Source organism: Pristis pectinata, chromosome 2, assembly GCF_009764475.1.
Source record: "Pristis pectinata isolate sPriPec2 chromosome 2, sPriPec2.1.pri, whole genome shotgun sequence".
Lineage (NCBI taxonomy): Eukaryota > Metazoa > Chordata > Chondrichthyes > Rhinopristiformes > Pristidae > Pristis > Pristis pectinata.
Window position 1 is genome coordinate 138,620,787 of NC_067406.1, and position 27,490 is coordinate 138,648,276.

Sequence of the window (27,490 nt, forward strand, 5' to 3'; positions counted from 1 at the left end):
AAAACACACAGTGAAATACATCTTTTGCGTAGAGTGTTCTGGGGGGCAGCCCGCAAGTGCCGCCACGCTTCCGGCGCCAACATAGCATGCCCACAACTTCCTAACCCGTACGTCTTTGGAATGTGGGAGGAAACCGGAGCACCCGGAGGAAACGCACACAGACACGGGGAGAACGTACAAACTCCTTACAGATGCAGGGTCTTGACCCAAAATGTCAACTGTCCATTTCCCTCCATGGATGCTGTCTGACCCGCTGAGTTCCTCCACCATCTTGTGTGTAGCCTCTCAGTCTGTTTATTGAAGTAAGATTATGGACAACATAACTCCATGTTCCTTAATATTCATGGCTACTCCATCAATTCACTTCAAAGTAGTGAAGACCTATGTTAAATTGTCCCTCAACTCTCTACACTACAGGGAAGTCAAGCAAAGTGACAGTAATCTCTCAAATCTATGGATCCTGGCTGATATTCTAGTGTGTCCATCCCATATAGCCAAGGCCTCTGCAGCTATGTGTAGGCCTTCACAGGAGTAATGATGGAACACGACAGCAAAAAAGATCAAAAGAACACATTTTAATGCCCTGCTGTAGTGATCGTGGAAAAATGTAGAGAGTAAAAGATCTAAAAGTTAATCAAATGTGTTAATCATTGAGAGGGAGGATCTTGTGTCTTGATCAATGGTTCTGAACAAGGCAAAATTTCCTCCATGCACTGGTTGGAGACAAACACAAGGCAGGTTTAGTTTCTCCCATAGTACTAGTGACTGTGAAAAGGCAAAATTAATGAATATTCTCACCAGTGCAACATTGTCAATCTTTAATGTGAGAACTGCACTTTATAAAGCACTGGTTCATTCAACACACAATAAAACTGAGTTGAAGTCACGCTGTGTGAGGGGACATTATTAATGAATAGCTTGTTTAAATGTGAATACCTTATTCCAAGTTGCAAGGAAGTATTTCATTCGACCGGAACATTTCCTAACCTCACACAGCATCATTTCAAACCAAAAATTCTGAACAGGATTATTTAGGTGCTTTTTCCTTAGAACCCAATGACATGTATGTGATGCTTTTGCACTGATTTTAGATCACGTTCCTTTCCATAACTGTATCAACCTCACAATATGCCGCTAGTCAAACCATTTTCATTCTGAGTGAAGATTTGTCCACCGGTGAAATATCGAATCTGAGAATGGCCCTCAGCAAACCTCCCGTAAAATGCACACATTAAGTACTCTACATAATACAAAATTCTGCAGCATGGAAGAAGCTATTCTGCTAACCATGACCTTGGGAAATCCATTCAATTCAGCCCTCTGTTTTACTGCTATTGAACCCAGAACTAATTAGCTGACAGATAACATATCACCCACATCCACAATGTTTAGTGTTCTCTCTAAGTTCTTACCTGTGCTTCCTGTATGTTGTCATTCAAACAACATCAATAGAGCACAAACAGAAAATTCACACAAATAGGTTAGCTTGTTCCCTATTCCCAATGGCAATGATTACAAATACCAGATTAGACTCCACCACCTCCCCTTCCTGGTTCAAACTCTCTTCATCCTTCACATGCCCCCCCTCGCCTTGGTCCACCAGTCACCTCTGGTCCCTTTCTCACTACTTCAACTCTCCTCTTTACACCGGCTGTCTTCCCCCCTCCACTCTTACTGATGCAGGGTTTCAACCTGAAACTTCGACATTTCCTTCCACCCCCCCACCCCCCACAGATTCTGCTCGACCTGCTGAGTTCCTCCGGTAGATTGTTTGTCGGGTAGAAGTACCAGTTGGGATATAAGATGGCACAGGAACAAAATGAAAAATGTCAAATTAGTCCCTTGATTTACACCCTGCCCCATCTCTTTTCCTATTGGTTGCTGAGTTTAAGGTCGACCAATTCACAACCGCCCTGCTTGCTCAATCGTGTCTGATCGATTTCACCCCACTCTCCCCCAGTTATCGTGGTTCATGAATTTGGTCATTTTTACAACTTCCAAATGATGAAGGATATAAATATTCGGAGACTGGGACACTTCCCAGTGGTACCACACTCAATCCCATGCACCAGCAATCAGACCTCATCTTATGTCCATCTGTTCAGACTGGATTGAAACCCTCTCCCAGAGTTGATAAAGTGGACTGATCGACCATTACACTGCTCTATTTCTCCCTAAACGAAATCTATTTTTCTAAAGTGCGGCACTTTCCTTGTTCAGTCAGTCCACTCCTACTCCTTCACAATCAAGTTATTATTTACCACTTATGGGAAAGATGAAAACCATTACAGGTCCCCTTCAATATCAGGTTAAACTGGGGAGGCAGCCATTATCCACTAGTCAAGCTCTAAGGTAATACTGAGGAGGACAGATTGAACAAGTAATAGCTGGAAAAGCACTAACTCATTTTTTTGATCTGACTCTTGCTGCAAACGATGTCTGCACGTCATTTCATAGCTTGGATTAATTTTTGCACTGACCCAGGCATTTCTGCTGGATGAGAAGATGACAGTTCTCTTGTTCTTCTGAAAGAAAACAAGAATTATGTACTGTGCATTTTATTTCCCTCATGTTTACTTTGTTCGAATAATTGAAAACGCATTCTGTTGGATGAATGAAATGTAATATCAATCCTAACATGCACGTCCTTTTATGTTTGCTAATTGCTTCATATGAACAATGTGGTTATATTTTGCCAAGGGACGGGAATTCTGGTTGGTTGCGTGGTGAAGGATTTCTGTTCTGCAGTCAGTGACATTATTAAGTATCCTTGGTCTACCTGCAGTATGTATCAAGTGAAATGTAAACCTTGCTCCCCTGAAAATGTTCAAGAGATTCTGTCAAAGCAAGTCTTCACCCAGCAGACAGATTGCACACTGGATTGTTGAACTGAAGGAATATGCTGGTACCACATGCTGGAATTCTTCCATTATGGTTGCCTTGGCTACCATATGGTTACTCCTTTGGTATCGGGGTTGTCAAAAAAATTACCTTTCCACTAACCAACTTACCATTATCAGGTTATTACAGTAATGGAAGGAGATGGCTCCAATAGGATGGGCAGCCTTTGGGGTCTTCTTCTTTCATGCAATATGAAACCTTTGTCCTCAGATGTTCAGTCCATCAATCCACTCAATGGCCTTCTAGGTTGAAGGGTCGACAGATAGGGTGCCTCCCACGCAAGATCTTAAAGGGCAGTTGGATGTGATATGTTCTAGGGTTTGGGATATAGACATAGAAAACCTACAGCACAATTCAGGCCCTTCAGCCCACAAAGTCCCTAAGTGCCGAACATGTCCCTACCTTAGAAATTACTAGGCTTACCCATAGCCCTCTATTTTTCTCAGCTCCATGCACCTATCCAAAAGTCTCTTAAAAGACCCATCGTATCCGCCTCCACCACCGTTGCCGGCAGCCCATTCCATGCACTCACTACTCTCAGAGTAAAAAACTTACCCCTGACATCTCCTCTGTACCTACTCCCCAGCACCTTAAACCTATGTCCTCTTGTGGCAACCATTTCAGCCCTGGGGAAAAGACTCTGGCTATCCACCCGATCAATGCCTCTCATCATCTTATACACCTCTATCAGGTCCCCCCTCATCCTCCGTCTCTCCAAGGAGAAAAGGCCGAGTTCCCTCAACCTGCTTTCATAAGGCATGCTCCGCATTCCAGGCAGCATCCTTGTAAATCTCCTCTGCACCCTTTCTATGGCTTCCACATCTTTCCTGTAGTGAGGCGACCAGAACTGAACACAGTACTCCAAGTGGGATCTGACCAGGATACATGGCCACGATTGAGCTTGGGTCAACTTGGATCTTCAACTGGTGAGGCAAGGCTGCCATTGCCTTAGGGGAAGATTGAAGGACTTTTGTAATGGGTTCATTCAGGAGATATTTGTTAGTAACATCAGAAGTGAGGGTTTCTGCCCCAGTGTAATGTGCACTTTCAAAACAGCTATTTCTGCCTTTTCCCAGGAGATGAGTGATGCTGATGTTGAGGATTTGGTGAGACGGTCGATTGGGAGGTTGACGATAATTCGGCAGACCTTTCCCTATTCTTTAAACGGCACTCAAAGCTGTTTCCGTGGTAAGCACAGAATCTCTCCATTACTGTGTGATCCCAAGGACCCCTACAAGCAGAACATGGAGGTAGGATTATTTCAGCTCATTAATCAGAATAAATTATATCGTTTAACATGTTGATGTTAAGAAGTCTGTTCCTTTACTGTGGATGAGTCAGTTAGCTTACTTCTTACTGTCACTGTCCTATGCATTCACTGAAAATCCCTTGTGTATGTACCGATGCAAATGTAAATGTGAGTATGGGTATGCAAGCACAGAAGTGCACACAAACCCATGCTCAGACATGCAAGCACAACACATGTGAACATGCAAACATGCACAAGAACATCGACAATCACATCAGCACTGCAGATTACACTATCTCTCTCTGTCTATGAATTTCCTTCATTCTATATCGCTCCCTCTCTCTGTCTCTCACTGTCACAGTTTCTCTATCTATACTGCCTCTCTCTCACTCTCATTTGTTGCCATCCATCTCTCTTCCTCTCTCTCACAATTGCCTCCCTCTCTCTTTCTCTATATCTAATTGGCCCTTCTGTCTCTCACTCTCACACATACAAACCTCTCCACCCTTCTCTCTCTCACACACACACTCTCTCTTTCATTCTCTCACTCTCTCTCTCTCACTTTCTCTCTCTCCCTCCATAAGGAAGAGCAAATCAAATAAAATGCCCAGAAGTGATCATCGGGAAATCAAAGATCCCACAATCCACAATCCTATTTTCCGTGGAGCGAAATAGTGGGAAGTGTGTTTGGAATTTGCAGAAACAAACCTCTGATCAATGGGAATTCCTTCCTGAACCTTGGTTTTTTTAAAGTTAGTCTTACTGTTTTGTTCCATGGGCAAACTATAAGACTTGTCTTGAACATTGATGTATGACTAAATAGTCAAATGCCATTCAAGCAGGACAGTGGTTGACGTGCCACTGACACATACTGAGGTTGTGTTTCTAAAATGAATGAATGAATGAATACTCAAACCAAACGTATAACATTTACATGGATTTTTTGACAGTACTTGTAAGTCGGAAGTTCTGGATGCAAACAATTAACAATTGTATATGAACTTGTGTTATTTTTTTACCAGAATCCTTGTCAGAATATGAAACTGCTGCTGATAAGACAAATCCCCTCCTTTCCAAAATGACCACCAGCTTTCTTTTTAACCATGTCTGCACATTCTAACTACACACGCTCTTGACGTAAAATGTCCCAGGGTCCTGAGCACAAACAAAATTTGACATCAAGCTACATGAGGTATTAGAGTCGGTGACCAAAGTGCTTGGAAATGGAAGCAGGTTTTAAGGAGCATTCCTAAGGAGAGGCAGAAAAGGTCAAAGGGAGGAAGACCCAGAGCTTGTGCAGCTGAGGTTGAAGTACTGACAGTGGAGCGATGGAAGTGGTCACATGAAAGAAACTGAACATGCAAAAATCTCCTGTGACACTTGAGGAGAGCATAGGCTGAGCAGAAGAGATTGGGGATCAACAACAGCTCTACTTAGCACATTTATTAGATATTTTGTGATTGCAACAAACTGGAATCAGTCGCCCTGACAAGTGGTTTTGCTATTTTTCTTGGTCCAACTAGGTAGCAACTGTATCATGAGGTTTATTTTCTTTTGACAAAGCTTGATTTGTCCTTTGTTGCAAGTGTTAACTGTAAGGCAGCAGAGGCTGCAAACTTGGTTTCTGAAATATAATTGTATCGACTTCCACGAAACTAAGTTTTGGAATTCAAGCTTAGCATGTCCACACAATTAAGTTAGACAAACAACACATGTAACCAAGGGCAACTTTCTACACTGCTGGGCAGTATGTTTTTTCCTGTCCAAGGTTGTCAATTTTTGTATTTCCACTGGTCCAGTCACCTCCCATGTCTCTCTGCCATGACTGTGCTGCACAATGAAGCCATTTCTAGGCCTCAGGTGGTGGAACCTGAAGCCCTGCCCTCAAACCACCCGAATAGAACATAGAACAGTACAACACAGAAGCAGGCCCTTTGGTTCACGATGTCTACACTGAACACGATACCAAATTAAATTAAATCTCATAGATAGATAAATCTCATAGAGACAGAGATAGTCATGTCTCTCATAATTTTCTAAATTTCTGTCAGGTCTCCCCTGAGCCTCTGACGCTCCAGAGAAAACAACCCACATTGTTCAACCTCTCCTTATAGCTCAAACCCTGTAATCCAGGCATCATCCTGGTAAGCCTCTACTGTACCCTTTTCAAAGCCTCCACATCCTTCCTGTAATGGGGTGACCAGAATTGCACACAATACTCTAAATGTGGCCTAACCAAAGTTTCATACAGCTGCAATATGACTTCCTTACGCTTATACACAATGCCTCGACCAATGAAGGCAAGCATGCCATATGCCTTCTTTACCAGCCTATTGACTTGTGTGGTTACTTTCAGTGACTATGGACTTGGGCTCCAAGATCCCTCTACCTATTGAATAATCTTTTGAAAATGCTGATACATAGATCAAATAGACTTAAGTAATTAAATAAATGTTTTCAAAGACTAAAATAAATTGAGCTAAAAAGAAATTTAACCAACAGAAATGAATTAAAAACATTAAAATTCAGTGTAATAAACAAAACGTACTGCATTTTCCCTTTATAATCCCCAGCTGACAACTCAGATGTCAGAACTGTATTGACCCATGAAGTGCAGTGAGCTGGTAGTTGCCCACAGACAGCATGATCCAGCACACCGTGCATTATTAATAAAAACCCACAGCCTGTCTTCATGTTCTTCACCTCAATTCTTGGCTTTATTTAACCACCAGCTAAAAAGAGCTTTTTATACTTCAGGGGCAAGTTTACACATGGACTAATGACACAAAGTATTGTGTTCACCATAGAGTCATAGCATCATACAGAATGGAAACAGGCCCTTTGGCCCAACTGGTCCATGCCAACCAAGATACCAATCTAATATGGTCCCATTTGCCCGTGTTTGGCCCATATCCCTTGAAACCTTTCCTATCCATGTACCTGTCCAAGTACCTTTAGAATGTTGTTGATGTACCTGCCTCAACTTTTCCTCTGGCAGCTCGTTCCATCTACTGACCACCCTCTGGGTGAAAACGTTTCCCCTCGGGTTCCTGTTGAACCTCTCCCCCTCAAACTAAACCTATGCCCTCCAGTTCTTGATTCCTAATCCTGAGAAAAAGATGGTATGCGTTGACCCTGTCAATGCCCCTCATGATTTTATGCATCTCCATAAGATCACCCCTCATTCTCCTACACTCCATTGAAAAAAATCCCAGCCTGCTCAACCTCTCTCCATAACTCAGTCCCTTGAGTCCCGGCAACATCTTCATAAATCTCCTTGGCATTCTTTACAACTGGGTGGTATCTTTCCCATAACAGGGTGTCCAAAACTAAACCACACATGGCTGATTAACTGCTAAATTGCTGCTCTGGATTTTGTCCTTGAACTCTGAATAAGCAAGTGCCAGGGTTTTAAAGACGGACAACTGCTACAGATTGGCAGGAAACTTAATCGTGAATACTGTTTACAGATCAAATATCAATTAGAATCTTTAAAAACTGTACTAAATAACTTGACACTAATGTGATATTGGTTATTTCCATCTTGAACAGATTAAGCATACACATCCATTTTGTAAAAAAGGGAATGTTAAACAGCAAGGTGGTTAATTAGATTCATCACATCCACATCCTTTGTCAGTAGCAGCACTTGCAATTAATCTTAACCAGGATGAATGGATGTAGTTATTGACTCTCCTGTGAAATTCAATCTGACAGCATTCACTTGATAAGACAGCCACCTGCTAATGTTACATGGAGAAAGGTTAGACTGCTGTACCTGACTGAACAATCCCTCCTGTGCCTTCTCATCAGGGTAGGCTGGTAATTTTGCAGAGCGTATGCAGAGTAGTGAGTTGATGAAGAATTTTAAAATGCAAATGTGTATAAATATGGCCTCAAATCTCATCAACATTGAGTGACCTCTGAGAGTTATGAAGGTTGTTTATTACTGTCAATGGATTGACCATTGTATGAGCCTCATTGTAGAAAGGAAATTCTGCCAATGTTTCGAAGGTGTTAAATGTCAAAGAATACTCCATTATGCTGTAATTCCCCTGAATGCCACAATCATGCTTTTCCTTCCAGTTCTTCTGAAGCTCTTGGAATCAATTCCCACCTTCCATCCTCTGTGGACTTGAGCTCAAGAAACCCCTGCCTAATTTTTCAACGTACAACAGTTTTGTTCACTAAATCGCCCCAATTCACAAACCTAGATTGACTCTCACTTAACTAATTCCAAGATTTTTTGTTATCCCTGTGTTTAAGTCCCTCCAACACCTCGGTCCACTAATTTCGTAACCTCCTCCAAACCTTTATACCCCTACCAAAGCCTGCACCCTCCCTGAGACCATTCACCGCTCCCTATCGCTGTAAGCTCCTCCAATCCATACAACCCTCCCTTCAGTAATTTCCCTCAGACCCAACAACCTTCTCCACCTCCATAGTCTTCCCCGCCCTTGTACCTCTCTTTATCTCTGTAATCTCCAACAGCCAATGCACTGCTCCCTCTCTGTAGGATTCCATCCCCTAAACCCCTCCCTATTACCTGTAATCTCCTCCAGTCTCCAAATCCCTCCTTATTCCTGTAGCTACCTTCAGTCTTACATCAACCTGGGAGTTGGTGCTCATCCATCTCTGGTCTATTATTCATCCTGGATATTTTTTATCCATAATGGGCAGCACAATGATTCTGCTACACACAGCCCCAGTGACCCATGTTCATTCCTGACCTCTGGTGCTCTATGTGCAGTGTTTGTATGTTCTCCATCTGACTGTGTAGATCTCCCCGGGTGGTCTGGTTTCCTCCCACATCCAATGATGTGCTGGTTGGTAGGCGAATTAGCCACTGTATATTACCCCGAGCATAGGTAAGTGGTAGGACAATTAAGTGGGAAGTTGATGGGCATGTGAGAGAGAATAGTTTACAAGGAAATGTAGGGGAATGGGATTGCCTTGAGAGCTAGTATAGACTCAATGGGCTGAATGGCTTCTTATGTTGTAAGAAAATATGAAACTATTTGCTTTTATCCAGGCCTCAATCTCCTTGATTCTTTACCTTTCTTCTCCTTTACAGTGGCACATAATACCCATCGAGAATCTAGAATTTGATCACCTCTTAAAGTCTTGTTCGATTCAGCAGGTTTTTCAATATTCCCGTGAAGTGCCCTGTGATATTTTATTCCATTAATGTTGTTATACAATCATTAGCTGCAACCCAATCGATTACAGCACAACCATACACTTAAATGTGTCATTCTTTCTAAAAATAATAGTCCAGTACTCATGTTCCACAATAATGAGATTGCAAGACAATTACTTTGAATTATTTTGCTTAAAAGAGCCTATTTTATTACTTTAAACAGTTTTCTGTTATAAAAATTATGCATCATAAACTTATTGAAGCTCACCTGTATTCCTTTACCACTCTGAATCTGAAATAATAATGTCTCATAGGAACATTAGAAAGGCTCAGTTCATGGTTCCCCTTGTTGCCATTCTACCACTTGACACAATGATGATAGCATTGTTGTCTAATCACTGCCCATCATTCATGGAGCTGTGAAGTTATACTCCACAGAAACAGACCCTTTGGCCCACAACGTCCATGTCGACCATCAGGTACCCATCTACACTAACCCACCTACCTGCACTTGGTCCAGTTACCTGCAATGGAGCAGGACATAAAGTAGTGAAAACACAGTGGAACCACAGGTTCAACATCACCTGTTCCTCCCAGGCATGTGACACCCACCATATAATGCCTCCAGTTAAGCATATACTGCTTCCCAAAATATTACAGTCTGGATTTAATTTAACACGGACACTTCAATTAAAAAATAGATGGCAACCTATTGGTTCCTGACTCAAGATGCAATCTTTTGGGTAATTAATTTTTAAATAGGTTGAATGAAATGATTAACTAACTCACCATCTGTATCCCGTCATCAGTAATGAAGAACAACTTTATTTTGATCAAGACGAACTAATCATCCGATAACCATATCCAAATGAGAAAAGCTATTTCCTCAACTGTCTTGCTATTCCAATGATCAGGGTAAAATGGGGTGAACTTTCTTACAATTCAATTGCAGAGATGTTGCTGTAGATTATCATTGACTTCTGAACTTGCGGCAGTTTTAAGGGATGGAATCCAGTCTCTTCTAGATAGATCCACTCTAACTACTTAGCCTGAAGTAGGAAAACACTGAAAGAGCTTCAGGTTGACTTCAGGTGAATGTGATGGTGTGGCATTTATTTGCGATTGGTGAAAGTTGTTTGTGTTGAGTTTTTTGCATCTTCCCTGGATACACCCTTCCCGCCACCCCATCCCACCCCCCACCGAGTCCACCTGCCAATCACTCCTCCTCATCTGGATTCAGCTATCACTTGCCAGCCCTTGCTCCATCCCTTACGTTCTCCCCGCGTCTGCGTGAGTTTCCTACGGGTTCTCCGGTTTCCGCCCACATTGCAAAAGGCGTACGGGTTCAGAAGTTGTGGGCATGCTACGTTAGCGCCGGAAACATGGCGACATTTGTGGGCTGCCCCCAGAACACACGACGCAAAAGGTGTATGTCACTGTGTATTTCGATGTACATTTGACTAATAAGGATATCTTATCTCATCTTATCACCTCTCTATACTGGCTATCTCCCCTCTGCTCCTTCAGTCCAGATGAAGGGTCTCAACTGTCCATTTCCCTCCACAGATTCTGCTCGACCCACTGAATTCCTCCAGCAGTTTGTTTTTTGCTCCAGATTCCAGCATCTGCAGTCTCCATTGTAACTTTTTTTTAAACAATTCTCACATGATCTCAGGACACTCCTACTGCCAAAGTAAAATAATCACCCATGATCACGATTATTTTTAACAGTTCGAATGTCTCATGAGGGATTGACATGGATCACAAAACCATTAACCCTGAGTCCTATCACCCACACAGATCACCAACCTCTACATCTATGACACCGTGGTCCTCCTGGCCCATGCTTTTCACAAGAAGCTGGAGGACCGGAAGTGGCACAGTATGGCCAGTTTGACCTGCATCAGGAAAAACTCAAAGCCTTGGCAAGGAGGACACTCCATGTTAGAGACCATCAAGAAGGTACAGCAGAAATTACCCCTTGTGGGCTTATCCCTTGGTGATACAGAGTTACAAAATATTGATGAAGAATATACAGTAATATAAGTCGAATTTATCTCGTGCTCTGTAATATCTTCACTCATATACAAGGAAGACTCAGTCGAGTGGATAAGAAGTAAACATTTTTATCAGCGGAAGGGTTGGTAAACAGAAGACGAAGATTAAAATAAGTGTCAGAAATATGAAAGGTTGATGCTAGAGGAAGATGTCATTAAATTGGAGAAGGTGCAGAAGAGATTTACGAGGATGTTACCGGGATTGGAGAGCTTGGGTTATAAAGAGAGGCTGGATAGGCTGGGGCTTTTTTCCCTGGGGCATAGAACGTTGAGGGGTGACCTTACGGAGATTTATAAAATCATGAGGAGTGCAGGTCGGGTAAATAGGGGAGTCCAAAACCAGAGGGCATAGGCTTAAAGTGAGAGGGGAAAGATTTAAAAAGGACCTGAGGAGCAACTTTTTCCACACAGAATAGATGGAACAAGCTGCCAGAGGAAATGGTAGAGGCGGGTATAATTATGACATTTAAAAGGCACTTGGACAGTTATATGGATAGGAAGGGTTCAGAGGGAAATGGACCAAATACAGACAAATAGGATTTGTCAATTTGGTCAGCATGGATGAGTTGGACTGAAGGGCCTGTATAACTCTATGACTCCATAAGGAGAGACACTTTTGTATCCCACGCTGCTGTGATTAGAGTGCACTGATAAGGCAATGAAAGCAAATGAAGGAAGAAACAAATGAAGCAAGAGGAACTGGAAAGTTCTTTCTCAGAATCACTACTGTCCTGATGGGCTGAATCCTGTACCATATGATCCTGTGAAGGAGAAGCACATTTCTGTTTGTAGTCTAAGTGTTGTTAAACTCACACCAAACAAAATAAAATGCTACAGACGCTGGAAATCAGAAATGAAACAGAAAGCTCAACAGGTTAGGCAGTGGCTGTGGAGAGTTAATACTTCTGGTCAATGAGCTAACTTAGGATAACATTAGTTTCTTTGTCCCATCCAACAGCTATCTGTATCCAAATTTTAAACTGAGAATGATTTTTTTTAAATAACTAATCCATTTATTTGTTGAATTGTTGATATAGTCCCTCAGTAATTTTTAAAAAACCTTACTGAAAGTTTTTAAATGTTGATTTTTGGATTCTTGCACCTGAAAATAAACTTTAAAAACATGATCAAAGACTCACAAGTGATGTAAATTCAGAATGGAGAGCAATTTAATATATGGTGGGGGGGGGATGGGGTGCTAGTGATGTTTAGCTTTAGAGTGACATTACTTAAACAAATGCAAATGTGATTTGGTAAATTGGTAAATTGGCTTATTATTGTCACATACTGAGATACAGTGAAAAATTTTGTTTTGCATGTCATTCATACAGATTGTTTCATTGCAACTGTGCATTGAGGTAGTACGAGGGAAAACAATAACAGAATGCAGAATAAAGTGTTACAGTTACAGAGAAAGTGCAGTGCAGATGGACAATAAGGTGCAAGGCTATAACCAGGTAGATTGTAGATTGCATTGGGTGTGATAAATATTGAAAATCCTGAAACATCTTCCACGAGTTTGGCCAAACTGCAAGTAAAATGTGCTGAAAAGCGATTGGGAAACCTTCACCTTTGGTCTTCTCACTGGGTTCTGCGATGGGTAAATTTGGTCAAATGTTGAGTCATTGGTGTTTGGAACTCTCGGAGACATGGCTTGTTAAAAATCTGTCACCTTCCCCCAGGGTGGAGTCAATGGAATGACCGGCTTTCTGCAATTTAAAGATGACGGTGGAAATCCAAATGTGGAATTTGAAATTCTGGGGACAAATTACGGAGAGGATTTGGGGAGAGGGATCCGTAAGGTAAGTGAATTACTTCTATCAAACCTACTTAGCAGAAATTCACCTTTTGTTGTGTACACCAATCACCCGGTGTTAATGTGTGCCAATAGAATTCCACTTCTGAAATTTGCCTCCATTAATGGATACAGTAACCTTGCAGCCAAGTTTCTGCATCAGTTTCTAGAGACCAAGACTATTGATCTGGAGATGTGTTCAAATGCCCCCACAGGAGGAGGAAGGTTATATTCAAGAAATTAAATAAACCTAGAATATTTTTAAAAATCCACTATCAGTAATAATGATATTGAAACTTTTTGCACAAATGAATTTTTGCACTCATGTCCTTCAGGGAAGCAAATTTACCACACTTCGCTTGTCTGGATAATATGTTGGCCCAGACTCACCAATGTGGTTGGCTATCCACAACCTCCTAGGGATGGAAGTGGTTGAGGCAGTTACAATAACAACATTTAAAAGACATTTGGACAGGTACATGGGAAGGAAAGGTTTAGAGGGATATGGGCCAATTGCAGGCAAATGGGACTAGCTTAGATGGGCATCTTATTCAGCATGGACATTAAGGTGAGAGAGAGAAAGCTCAAAGGAGATGTGCGGGCAAGTTTTTTTTTACACAGAGAGTGGTGGATGACTAAAATGCACTGCCAGGAGTAGTGGTGGAGGCAGATACAACAGACTTTTATTTCGCATAAGTCTTGCAGCCAAACTTCCACAAAGTCTGACACTAAGTAGTTTAAAAAAAATTAACTCAGAAGTTCAAAATGATAGTGATGACCTGATAAGGAAGAGGGAGGTAGAGAAATGGTGAGTTTTAGGGGTGGAATTTATTGCAGATCTTATAGTAGATAAAATTTGAAGAGTTTTGAAGGGTTGTCTAGGTAGTTTAGATGAACTTGAAAATAAGGGAGTAATTTGAAAAGGTTTACTCAAGGCATTGTAGAACCAATGTAGGTCATTAAGACCATAAGACATAGGAGCAAATTAGGCCATTCTGCCCATCGAGTCTGGTCCACCATTCGATCACTGCTGATTTATTTTTCCCTCTCAACCCCATCCTCCTGCCTTCTCCCCGTAACCATTGATGCCCTTACTAATCAAGAACCTATCAACCTCCGCTTTAAATATACCCAATGACTTGTCCTCCACAGCCGTCTGTGGCAATGTATTCCACAGATTCACCACCCTCTGGCTGAAGAAATTCCTCCTCATCTCAGTTCTAGAGAGACGACCTTCTATTCTGAGGCTGTGCCCTCTGATCCTAGACTCTCCCACTATTGGAAACATCCTCTCCACATCCACTTTATCCAGGGCATTGTGGTACATTGTATTCCCATATCAAGTTCGCAGGTTTGTTGACAAGCCTTCCTATGTTTTATACGGCTAAGTTAGCGCTTACTGTGACACAAACACAGAAGTTGCAATAGCAGAGTTACTGTTTCCATTAAATACCGAGCAACATGTTGCTTCCCTGTGTCAACTTCAAGCCAACTACAATCAGTGGAGGTGGAAATACTAATTAGTGACTTTGAGTCTTCCTCAGAGAATTTCCCGAAAGCTTGCTATAACTAATGTATAGACTTCTGACCCCATCAGCTTGACCTACTGTCAGAGCAAAGAGGAACATCTTTAGCGTGGACCATCTGGTCATTGCTGGGTGAAAATAGGCTGCCTCATTTTCAATATTGCCGGAGTGATTATACTTCTAGGTACTTGACTAGCTGAAGATAAAGTACATCGGCACACCCTTCAGTCATGAGAGAAGCTATATAAATATAACATGCTAAAAATAGTTTGGAAGCATTCTACATGTTATCATATTATGCGACTTTTACCACTTACATTATTTTCAACAGTATTGCGGTGTTAGTAATATCACAGTCTTTTTTGAATGGAAATTATTCAGGCACTCTTGTTGAACTTAATACCCAATACAGCTACATGAATTCAAACCTTCCAGTTCAGCATACAGAAGGCAGCACAGTGGTGTAGCCTGGAGAACTTTTGCCTCACCGTGCCAAGGACCTGGGTTCAATCCTAACCTCAAGTGCTGTCTGTGTGCGGTTTGCACATTTTCCTTGTGATCACATGGGTTTCTTCTGGGTGCTCTGGTTCCTTCCCACATCCCAAAGACATGTGGGTTTGTAGGTTAATTGGCCACTGTAAATTGTCTCTTGTGTGTAGGTGAGTGCTAGAATCTGGGAGAGTTATTGAGAATGTGGTGCTAACAAGAAAATGAGATGAATGTAGATTGTGGCGATGAATTCACAATGTAGGTAGTGTAATTCTTGGTTGATGTTGGCCCAAAGGGTCTGTTTCCATGCTGTATAACTCTATGATTATGTTGGTGAAGTTTGTGAATTTAAAATATTCGTCCTGATCTCCCACCTTATGATGGGGCGGAAACTCATTTTGAGCCATTTCTCTGAAAATGTACAGTTTTAGTTACCCTATTATAGGAAAGACGTTGTTAAACTGGAAAAGACTGAAGAAAAAATTTATGAGGATGTTGCCAGGACTAGAGGGCCTGAGTTATAGGGAGAGGTTGGCCAGGCTAGGTTTTTATTCCTTGGAATGTAGGAGAGTGAGGGACTACCTAAGAGAAGCGTTTAAAATTCTGAGAGTCATAGATAAGATGGATAGTAACAGTCTTTTCCCCCGGGTAGGGGAGTCCAAAACTAGGGGGGGGGGGCATAGCTTTAGGGTGAGAGGGGAAAGATTTAAAAGGGACCTGAGGGGCAACCTTTTCACGCAGAGGGTGGTGAGTGTATGGAACGAGCTGTCGGAGGAAGTGGGTGAGGCAGGTACAATAATATCACTTAAAGAGGCACCCAGACAGGTACATGGATGGGTGGGACTTGGAGGGATATGGGCCGAATGCAGGAAATGGGACTAACTGGGTGGGCACCGTGGTCGGCATGGACTGGTTGGGCCGTAGGGCCTGTATCTATGCTGTATTGCTCTATGACTCTAAGTCCTACCAACTTTCCATCAGAGAATTTCCGCATAGAAAATCCAGGCACAGATGTGCGAGGGTGAATCTTACTTGAACCCAGCATCGAAAGACAGATGAACATGTTCCATCTAGTGTGGTGGTCACTTCTGCCAAAGCTATCTTGACAGATGAAAATGAAGTTGTAGCTTTATCCTTCATGTTGCTTGGTTCTCCAACTACTTGCTGAAGACCCAGTCCGGGAATTATGTTCTTCAGAACTTGGCTAGCTCAGTCAGAGCTGGTGCTACCAATACACCCTTGGTGATAGATACTGAACTCCCCTTTCAAGAGTACATTCTGTGCACTTGGCATTTAATGTGCTTCTCCCGAGTGTTACTCAGCTGGTGCACTGATTCAACAGCTGAGTAGAGACAGGAGGTGGTAATCAAGATATGGTTTCCTAGCTCATGTTTGACCTGATGCCAGGAGTCTGGAGTCACAGTTGAGGATTACCATGTCTACCCCACCAAACATGTACCTGCAGAAATGATAAAGTTCAAGAGGCTTTTAGACAGGCACATGAACAGAGAGAATATGAATCATGTGCAGGCAGAAGAGATTAGTTTCATTTGGCATCATGCTTGGCACAGACATCGTGGGTCAAAGGGCCCATTCCTGTGCTGTACTGTTCTATGTTCTATGTATCCCCTTGTGCTAAGTCCCTCTGGTGGGTTTGCCCTGTGGGTGGGTCAGTATATACCCAGGTGATTATAATAGAGAAATCTAGCACATCTTCTGCAAAGTATGTGAGAACAACTATATCACGTTCTTGCTTGACTGGTCTATGGGACAGCTGTCTCAGTTTTGACCCAGATCCCTTAGATGTTTATGAGGAGGATGTTCTGAATTCAGTGGCAAGTCATCTATCAATTCTTATTCTTTCTGCTTCCCTGTAGCAGTTGCAGTAGGATTGAACGGCTTGCCTGGCTGTTTTATAGTCATTGGAATAAAGAATTCAGGTTTCATCCCCTGAAGGCCAAGGGTGAACTCCATCTCAGAGTTTTGTGGTCACTGTTATTAATGACCAGATTGTTTTATTTAAATTCCATGGTGGGATTTGAATTCAAGTCTATGGATTGTTAGCTTAGGCCTCAGGATTGCTGGTCCGGTAATTTAACCCCTGCCCCAGTAACTGCAAAGGTTCATGTGAAGCATCAGTTGAGCAACATAGATCGACTGGGAATTTCTGGGCACTTGTAAGTCCAGCCTTAATCCCCTGAATTCTAACCATTTTGTGCATCCAGCAACCTTTGGTTCAACTCATCCTCTTCCCAGATTAGTGAGGTAGATAGATTTCTGTGACTGGGTTTGCAATAATACCACATTCAAAAATTATAAGTGTGTCAATTTTACAAGACAACAATCAGTCCAAAGTCTGCTTTAAGCACTGTGTCCAGTCAACGTGAGGTGGAGATGAATGTAATCACTTCTGGAGAGCATTAATGTTCATTGCTGCCCCAAGCCATTGAAGCCATAATGGGTAAACACAGTGACGCTACTGTTATTGTGTTAGCAAAGCTTATGAGCTTGATAAGAAGGAGCCGCAGTGATGTATCTCAGTAGGGAGCCACAGTGCAGCACCGGCTGAAAGATCAAGGCAAGAAATGGGATTCATTAAAGCACAACTGAAATCATTGAACACCAGAAGCAATGTTTGGCCATTACAGGCTGCACTATCTTGGGATCTTGTATCACTTTTGATGATAATCAGCTCGAATTCATTCAATCTTTTATGTAGACTAAAATATTGGGCTGGAACCAACCCATGTGTACTTATTCTTTGCAGTGTTGTTCCTATAACAATCTCAAGTGAAGTGAATCTCACTTAGAGAAGTGCATTAATGCATATACCAATGAACGCTGCGCTTTATACTTTTAAATGTTACAATTGAATGTTTGGAGTCACACATTGTACAAAGAGTGCAACATTCTCTCCTTGAAGAGGTCTGCCAGTGAAATGGATTTGATGCAAGGCTTGTAGTGATCTCCTCTCAGAGAAGGTCATGGGTTCCACTTGCATTGGTTGGTTGCATCATTTGATGTTGGTGGAGCGGTGGGCCATTTTCACCTTGGTTGTGGGGGGGATGTCCTGCAGATTGACCCCCACCCCAACCCATATCACAACTGGAAACAAGAGACTGCAGATGCTGGAAAACTGAGTGAGGCAGGCAGCATCTGTAGAGAGAAAAGGACAGTCAACATTTTGGGTCAAAACCATTCATCTGGACTCATGATATCTCAGGTTGAGACCCTTCATCTGGATTCCTTATTACAACTGGCCCAGCTTTTCTGCCCATTGACTTAGATATGGGAAGAGCGCTGGGTGGACATGACTGCAGTAGGAGTTTGGGTGTTGGGCTTATCCAGTCTTGACAGTCAATTTCCATTAACGTAGCCTCCAGCTGATTCTAAGGATACTTCAACACGATGTTGGAAACTGGTTCTATTCTCTTTGATGTATTGTCCTCACCTTGGTGGAAGTAATGAAATCACAAATCTATCTAAGTTTTCAAGAACTGAGGGCTTCCCCAGCATTTTACAACCAATACAATGCTTTAGGAGTATGGTCACTGTTCTTGTGAACAAAGCCCCCAATCTGTGCAGAGCAAAGTCAAACAATAAGGAAAATAAATCACAAAAAGAACCTGCGGATGCTGGAAATCTGAAAAAATGAACAGAAAATGCTGAAAGCAAAGAGCAGAATAGGCAGTGTCTATTAATAGTTACCCTTTTAGATCAAAGGGTTCTGATAAAGCGTCGCAGACTTGAAACATTGGCTGATTCTCTTTCCACAGATGCTGCCTGACTGTGCTATTCCAACATTTTTAAATTTTATAGGAATTAATTAGCTTGAGAAAGAACAATCATGTTCTTTAAAAGCAAAGCAGACCTGCAAAGGTTGGAAATCTCAAATAAAAGTCAAAAATGTTTGAAATACTCAACAGGTCAGACAGCATCTGTGGAGAGAATAAGAGTCAAAGTCCATTCTTCAAAAGGTTGTCCACCTGAGATATTAACTCTGGTTCTCTCTTCATGGTACGGCACGGTTCAGGCACGGTAGTGTAGCCGTTAGCGTAATGCTTTACAGCGCCAGCGACCCGTGTTCAATTCCGGCCACTGTCTGTAAGGAGTTTGTACATTCTCCCCGTGTCTGCGTGGGTTTCCTCCCGCATTCCAAAGATGTACGGGTTAGGAAGTTGTGGGCATGCTATGTTGGCTCCTGAAGCGTGGCGACACTTGCAGGCTGCCCCCAGAACATTCTACGCAAAAGATGCATTTCACTGTGTGTTTCAATGTACATGTGACTAATCAAGATACCTTATCTTATCTTACATATGTTGCCTGACTTGATCAATATTTCCAGCAGACTCTCTTTTTGCTCTCATGTTCTTCTTTGAGTGAGTATTGCAGGATCTTTAATTTCCACCTGAGAAAGCAAAGGAATTCCTGCTTCAGCACCTCGTCTGAAGGACATCACTCCCAGCAGTGCTGCACTTCCTCAGCACGACACTGGAACTGCAGCCTGGAATTTTGTGCTCAACCTTTGCTGGTGGAACTTGAACCTAGAACGTTCTGCTTCAGAAGCAAGGGTACTACTCCCTGAGGTGCTTATTGGGCAATTAAAATCAGATTAAGCTTCTTTGTCTGTATAATGTGTTGCCCAAAGTAAGGATATAGGATGTTCCCAGCAAGCCAGACCGTACAAGGAAAGGAAAGCAACATAGAAAGACTGAGGCAAAATGACGACTAGCAGAAATGGTCAGTTCTGATACAAACAGAAAGAAAAAGTGAGTTATCTCGTCAGAGAATTCGATACTGAGTTCTGGAGGCTGCAATGTGCCCAGATGGACAACGAGGCATTGTTCCTCATGCTTGTGTTGGATCGCATTATAACAGTGCAGGAGACCACAGACTGAAGGATCAGTGTGGGAGTGGGCTGGTGAACTAAAGTGACAGGCAGATGGAAACTCAAGGCTACTCACAAACTGAGTTCAAATCTATTGTGGGTTGTTTTACTACGGTTTATGCAGAAACCATGGACAGGTTCATGGATCGGAAAGGTTTAGAGGGATATGGGCCAAATGTGGACAAGTGGGCCTAGCTTAGATGGGTTGTCATGATTGGCAATGGACAAGTTGGGCTGATGGGCCTGTTTCCATGCTGTATGGCGCCATGGCTCGATGACTCTAATATAAGCATAACTTATTGTTGAGGTGAAAGCAACTTCCAAGCATTAGACTTCTGTTCACTGAAGGAAGTGTTTTTTTTTGAATAAGCCTGGTAAGAACCCAGAGGCAGTACTGGTTGCCATGGTCACCCCAATGATGTACCCAGACAAGATCCAAGGCACCCTTATCTCTTCAAGATCTGCAGTGCTTGGACTAATAAACTAACTCACAAGACATGAGGGTCTGGGAATAGATTAGACAGTGGTTGCAGGCAACGCTAAAAAGAGCTCCTTTAACTTCAGTCTGGGATAGATAGACCTGAGTGAAATCGATAAAAAATTCCATTTTTAAACTTGCCGCGAGATGATGTGAGCCCTGGTGGAATTGCCAGCTTCCTCTCATTTATAAGACTAATTGATTTAATAAGTCTTTGCCTGGCTCCAGAGTGCTGCGTTCCCATTGAATGTGGTCCATGAAATTACTCTGAGAATCAGAGCATCATAACAGCTAAACTGGGAAGCTAATCAATATGGGATACAGGAATTATTTTTTTAAATTTTGTTTCACATTACATCCATATTTTCGGATCAATAGAATCAGAGAGTAATACAACAAGGAAACAGGCCCTTCAGCCCAACTCATCCATGCTGAACAAGATGCCCATCCAAGCTCGTCCCATTGGTCTGTGTTTGGCCCATATCCCTCTAAACTTTTCCTATCCATAAGAAGAAATACTTAAGAACAAACCACCACAGGCCTCAAGAATATAAGAAAAGGGAATAGGAGAAGCTCGTTCTGCCCCTTGAGCCTCTTCGATAGGATCATGCTTGATTTGATATTTGGCCTCAGCTCTAGCTCCCTGGCCAACTCCCCCTCCACCCCTGGCCAACAGCACTAGGTACCTATGTAGACCAAAAATCTGTCCATCTCAGCCTCAAATATGATGGACGAATCCACCACCTTCAGTTGTCTAGGGTGGAGAATTCCAACTGCACACAACCCTCTGACAGAAGAAATTCCTCCTCATCTCAGGCTTATGTTCTCCTGAGACAGTGCCTCCTTCCCAGTGATACGACCCCACAACATCCACCCTGACAAAGTCCCCTAAGTGTTCCAATTAGATAGTCTCACATTCCTCTCAGCATCAGGGGGTGATTGGTCCATTCTGTACAATTTTTCATTGCAGGACAGTTCCCATCCCCGGTATCAACCCAGTTTATCTTTTCTAATTGACTCTTAAGGTAAATATATCCCAACTTAAATAAGGAAACTGTACACAGTAATCCAGGTGGTGGCTTTGTCGGAAGACTTTGTCAATCTGGTATTCCATGTCCCTTGTAATAAAGTCCACAATTCTATTGAGGGTGGTAGAAGCAGATACAATAGCGATGTTTAAGAGACATTTAGACAGGCACATGAACAGACAGGGAATTGAGGGATATAGACCACATGAAGGCAGATGTGCAGTTTAAATTGGCATCATGGTTGGAACAGACATCGAGGGTTCTTAATTACTTGCTGTACCGACAAACCCTGTATTGCATATGAGAGGAAACGCATATTCCACTTATAAGAAATATATAATAGTCTCATACTGTTTGAATAATATTGCTTATCTTTTTCTGACCTCAAATTTTCACATAATACTCCACTTGCTATCTTTGCTAGGTCACTTAACTTGTCTGTAGTCCTTCATATCCGCCTCACAACTTACATTCCCACTTATCTTTGTATCACCAGCACCCTTAGACACATGACACTTACTTCCTTCAATTAAATCATTATAGCGACTGCAAATAGTTGAGGATACAGCTCGAATCACTGTGGCACCCCACTAGCTAAACCTTGCTCATTTGAAAATGACCTGATAATTCCAAAAAATCCAACTCCATGAGTCCTTATCAGCAGTTATTGTTACATATGCCAACATCAAATTTCTATGGGAAATCCAAATATATTACACTTACTGGATCCCCTTTATCCACCCTGCTAGATTATTACCTTTCCTTTACAAAGTAGAAAATATGAAGACTGGATTTTCATGACTTCAGGAATTCCAAATCATTTTGCAACCAAAGAACAACTTTCAGTTTTAATCATTTCATTGTAGGAAACATATCAGCCAACTTGCATACAGCAGTATTCATAAGCAGCAATCTGAAAGGATCCAGATAACCTGCTTTCATGATTTAATTGAGGGATAGATATTGGTGGACAGACAAGGAGAATGATATTCTGTATAAAAATATTAACATGGGATCTTTCCTAACCACTTTACCCAACAAAAGAATCATTAATATTTCATCCAAGAGACAGAATGTTAGGTATTTGACCTCAGTTACATGTACTAAATTCACTATATGGTCATACCAGAGTGTTATACTTACTTCCATTGACTTACCACATATTTAATGCATACAACCAAGAACATAGCTCTATCTGGCGGCACGGTAGTGTAGCGGTTAGCGTAATGCTATTACAGCACCAGCGACCCAGGTTTAATTCCCGCCGCGGTCTGTAAGGAGTTTGTACGTTCTCCCCGTGTGTCTGCGTGGGTTTCCTCCGGGTGCTCCAGCTTCCTACCACATTCCAAAGACGTACAAGTTAGGGGTTGTGGGCATGCTATGTTGGCGCTGGAAGCATGGCAACACTTGCGGACTGCCCCCAGCACATTCTCAGTAACGCAAAAAGATACATTTCACTGTGTGCTTTGATGTACATGTGACTAATAAATAAATATCAAATATCAATATGTCCTGGCACCTCCAACAATGCTGCACTCCCTCAGCACTGCTCTGCAGTATCAGTTGAGACTCCAGGCTCAAGTCTGTGTGTCTGGATCTTTAACCCAGAACTTTCTGACTCAGAAATGAGAGTATTACCCGCTCAGCTTTGGCTTACACCTGACCTCTGTGGACTTCTACAGGACTTTGGGCAGTGGGAGTTAAATTGATGTAGTGCATTGTGCAGTTGTTCCATCATTCTGTATCAGGGACCAAATAATCTGTAAAATAAGCTTAACAGAGTTGTAGCAGTATACTCAGTTGAAAGACGTGGCCAGAGAAATACATTGAATTAATTTTTAAAAGTCTGTCTATTAAAAATCAAACCCAATATTAAACTCAGGGCAAGAAAAATAGAAGTTGAAACTTATTTCAAGGACACAAACATAAATAATGCATTGTGTTCTGTCGAGTACAAAGCTCTTCATCAGCAGAAAGTGGAGTTTCAAAGACCTGCTGACTTCATACTTCCTATTATGTCTGGTTAGAGAGCAGCAATAGGGATCATTCAGCCCACAATTCCGGTGCTACCTCTTTGAAACTGCTGTCCAATTTAGTCTCTGCTCCAATTTTTAAATTACATAGTCCTGTAAAATTATGTCTCCCCAATTACTTTCATATGCAGGTCTTTCTGGTTCATACTACACCATCTCCCCCTCATTGCGTTCCATGAAAAATTTCACAAGTCAACTGTAGATCTCCATCCGACTCCTCTTTGATCTGCTCTGCTCTGAGAGCATGCTAGTGTAGCGGTTAGTGTAACACCATTACAGATATCAGCGCCAGTGACCCGGGTTCAATTCCGGCCACTGTCTGTAAGGAGTTTGTACGTTCTCCCCGTGACTGTGTGGGTTTCCTCTGGGTGCTCCAGTTTCCTCCCACATTCCAAAGACGTACGGGTTAGGAAGTCGTGGGCATGCTATTTTGGCACCGGAAGAAAATGGAAAGGTTCAAGGGGGAGATTCCAGAGGTTAGGATTTTGGAAGTTGTGGGCATGCTATGTTGGTGCTGGAAGCGTGGCGACACTTGCGGGCTGCCCCCAGAACATTCTACGCAAAAGATGCATTTCACTGTGTGTTTCGATCTACATGTGACTAATAAAGAAATCTTATCTTATCATCATAGCCATTTATTCACTTGCACTCCAAAAATTTATCTCAGTCTTGGATAAATTCAATGGCTCAGTACTCACAGCTCTTCGGAGTAGAGAACTGCAAAGATCCATGACTGTCTGAGAGAAGAATCTCTTCCTCGCTTCTGTCTTAAATGGACAACCATTTATTCTAAATCTACTTCTCCTGGTTCTGGATTCCCCGATGAGTATAAACATCCTCTTAACACCTGCACTGTCGAACCTCCGCAGGATCTTGTATGTCTAAGCACATCGATGAAGGGAGAGTAGTAGATGTAGTGTATATGGATTTCAGCAAGGCGTTTGATAAGGTACCCCATGCGAGGCTTATGGAGAAGGTGAGGAGACATGGGATCCAAGGAGACATTGCAGTGTGGATCCAGAACTGGCTGGCCCACAGAAGGCAAAGAGTGGTTATTGAAGGGTCGTATTCTGAGTGGAGGTCGGTGACCAGTGGTGTACCTCAGGGATCTGTACTGGGACCCTTGCTCTTTGTGATTTTTATAAACGACCTGGATGAGGAAGTGGAGGGGTGGGTTAGTAAGTTTGTGGATGACACGAAGGTTGGGGGTGTTGTGGATAGTTTGGAGGGCTGTCAGATGTTACAGAGGGACAGAGATAGGATGCAGAGTTGGGCTGAGAAATGGCAGATGCAGTTCAACCCAGATAAGTGTGAAGTGGTTCATTTTGGTAGGTCAAATATGTTGGCGGAAAATAGTCTTAATGGTAGGACTCTTGGCAGTGTGGAGGATCAGAGGGATCTTGGGGTCCGAATCCATAGGACGCTCAAAGCGGCTGTGCAGGTTGACTCTGTGGTTAAGAAGTCATATGGTGTATTGTCCTTCATCAATCGGGGAATTGAATTTAGGAGCCGTGAGGTATTGTTGCAGCTATATAGGTCCCTGGTCAGACCCCACTTGGAGTATTGTGCTCAGTTCTGGTCACCTCACTACAGGAAAGATGTGGAAGCCATAGAAAGGGTGCAGAGGAGATTTACAAGGATGCTGCCTGGGATGCGGAGCATGCCTTATGAAAGCAGGTTGAGGGAACTTGGCCTTTTCTCCTTGGAGAGACGGAGGATGAGGGGGGACCTGATTGAGGTGTATAAGATGATGAGAGGTATTGATAGGGTAGATAGTCAGAGGCTTTTCCCCAGGGCTGAAATGGTGGCCACAAGAGGACACAGGTTTAAGGTGCTGGGGAGTAGGTACAGAGGAGATGTCAGGGGTAAGTCTTTTACTCAGAGAGTGGTGAGTGCGTGGAATGGGCTGCCGGCAATGGTGGTGGAGGCGGATACGATAGGGTCCTTCAAGAGACTGTTAGATAGGTACATGGAGCTGAGTGAAATAGAGTGCTATGGGTAAGCCTAGTAATTTCTAGGGTAGGGACATGTTCAGCACAGCTTTGTGGGCTGAAGGGCCTGAATTGTGCTGTAGTTTTTCTATGTTCTATGTTCTATGTGTCAATAAGATCACTTTACACGCTTTAATCTCCAACAAGTGTATGCCTACCCTGCTCAGTTATTCCTCAAGAGACATTCCTTACACTGCAGGAATCATCCTGGTGAGCATTCCATGGCCTGTCTCCAGCATAAGCTTATCCTTCCTTTAATAAAGTGATTACTTCTGCACTGCACTCACCTAAGCTCCAAACAATTCTGAGGAAAACAAACAAGAAAGGAAACCTCCAGTTCTTACAAAAGGCTGTTGTAAACTGGATTTTTCATACTGTTTGCAAAGCTGCAAGGAAATGCTGCAATAATTTGCATTAAACTGAAATCTTTAACACAGTAAAATGTCCTCAGTTGCAGAACAAGAAAGTTATCAATAATTTTTTTACAACATACCACAGAAAGACAGAGGTAGCTTTTAAGGAGAAAGAGATGCAGAGCAGGTTCTGACTGGAAATTTAAAATGTGCCCGAAAAAGATGGCAAACTTAAAATCTGGGATGCATCAGATTTTAGAGGAGCACAGAGATCTCAAAGATTAGTAGTGGTGGGGGGAGATTAAAGAGAAAGGGAGAGATTGGAAAACAAGTTTGCAGGTTTTAAAATGAAGGTATGTTGGAGCAGGTCGCTAGATAGAGCAGCAAGCATAGCAGCAGTGAAGAAATAGGACTTGGTGTGAGTTTGGATATGTGTAGGAATCTGCTCTGAGAAAATTCCTGTCTTCATAGTTTGTTTCTCTAACTGAATGAATCATTTAAGAGAGGTAAGATTTTTACTAACTGGCCAAGAGTTAAAATAGTCTGTCTATGGACCTACTTCAAAAGTAATTTATCAACAACTAACAACCAACAAAGAGATGTTTTCATGTGCCAAGGCTACATCTACCAGTATGGAAAGCCATCTTTTTAACTCAGTGGGAAGATGAATTAGATGTAGTTTCTGCTGTACTTACTAATGAAAATGTCAGAAGTGGAGAATATAAATCAAAATGAGTTCTGATGGTCTAATTTTCTCACAAATGCTTTGCCTATGCTTCAGTGATCCAATACATACTATGGCATATAATTAGAATACTTGAGGTGATCTCCGGGTTTCTCCAGGAATCAGCATAAATTACAATATACCATTCATTTCAAGAATTTGTTTTTCTCTGTTCATGTTGTTTCTTTTTCCTCTTTCTGTAACAAATATCTGTCAGTAAGAGGTCCATGTTTCTTGCCTTGTAGCTTTTGAGGCACTAGATTTACAACTCTTGATACATATTACATATATGATCCACAGTTTGGAAAATAATCATTGGTCCAAACGGTCCCTGATACAGTTCTTACCCTCTTATCTCAGTTCATCTAATGGAAGTAAGTACAAAGTCAGTGAACAAGGCGTGGAAGGAGGGCATTTGACACATCATGCCATAGCAAAAAAAAAGAAGGAACCCAGGTTAATCAAACCTGCCAGCTCTCACTTCATGGCCCTGAGGTAGTGTATGGTCTATAGTAAATAAGGAAGATTCGTTGAGGTCACTGTTGACACATGGAAGATGAGTATCATTGCTGTTATGGAAATGTGGCTGAAAGAGGGGCAGGACCATAGAACCATAGAGCACTACAGCACAGAAAACAGGCCATTCGGCCCTTCTGGACTGGAGACAACATTCCTGGTTCCAGAGTTTCAGATGAGATAAAGAAGGAGGGAACAAAAAAGGAGGCTGAGTGGCAATGAAGTCAAAGTCAAGTTTATTGTCATTGCACAACTATATGTATGAACAGGTGAAATGAAAAACTTGCTTGCAGCAGCATCACAAGCACGTAGCATCAGAGAT

At 42.3% G+C, this 27,490-nt stretch overlaps 1 protein-coding gene across 4 annotated transcripts in view; it reads left to right on the top strand.

The window, feature by feature from the left end:
- Positions 1–27,490, top strand: part of grid2 (glutamate receptor, ionotropic, delta 2) — a 930,013-nt gene that overhangs the window by 715,117 nt on the left and 187,406 nt on the right. For all 4 annotated transcript variants that reach the window (XM_052010062.1, XM_052010063.1, XM_052010064.1 and 1 more), the window contains 3 exons: positions 3,978–4,151; positions 11,091–11,252; positions 13,030–13,149. In XM_052010062.1, the coding sequence (XP_051866022.1) occupies positions 3,978–4,151; positions 11,091–11,252; positions 13,030–13,149 (456 nt within the window). The remainder of the gene's footprint in view (positions 1–3,977; positions 4,152–11,090; positions 11,253–13,029; positions 13,150–27,490) is intronic.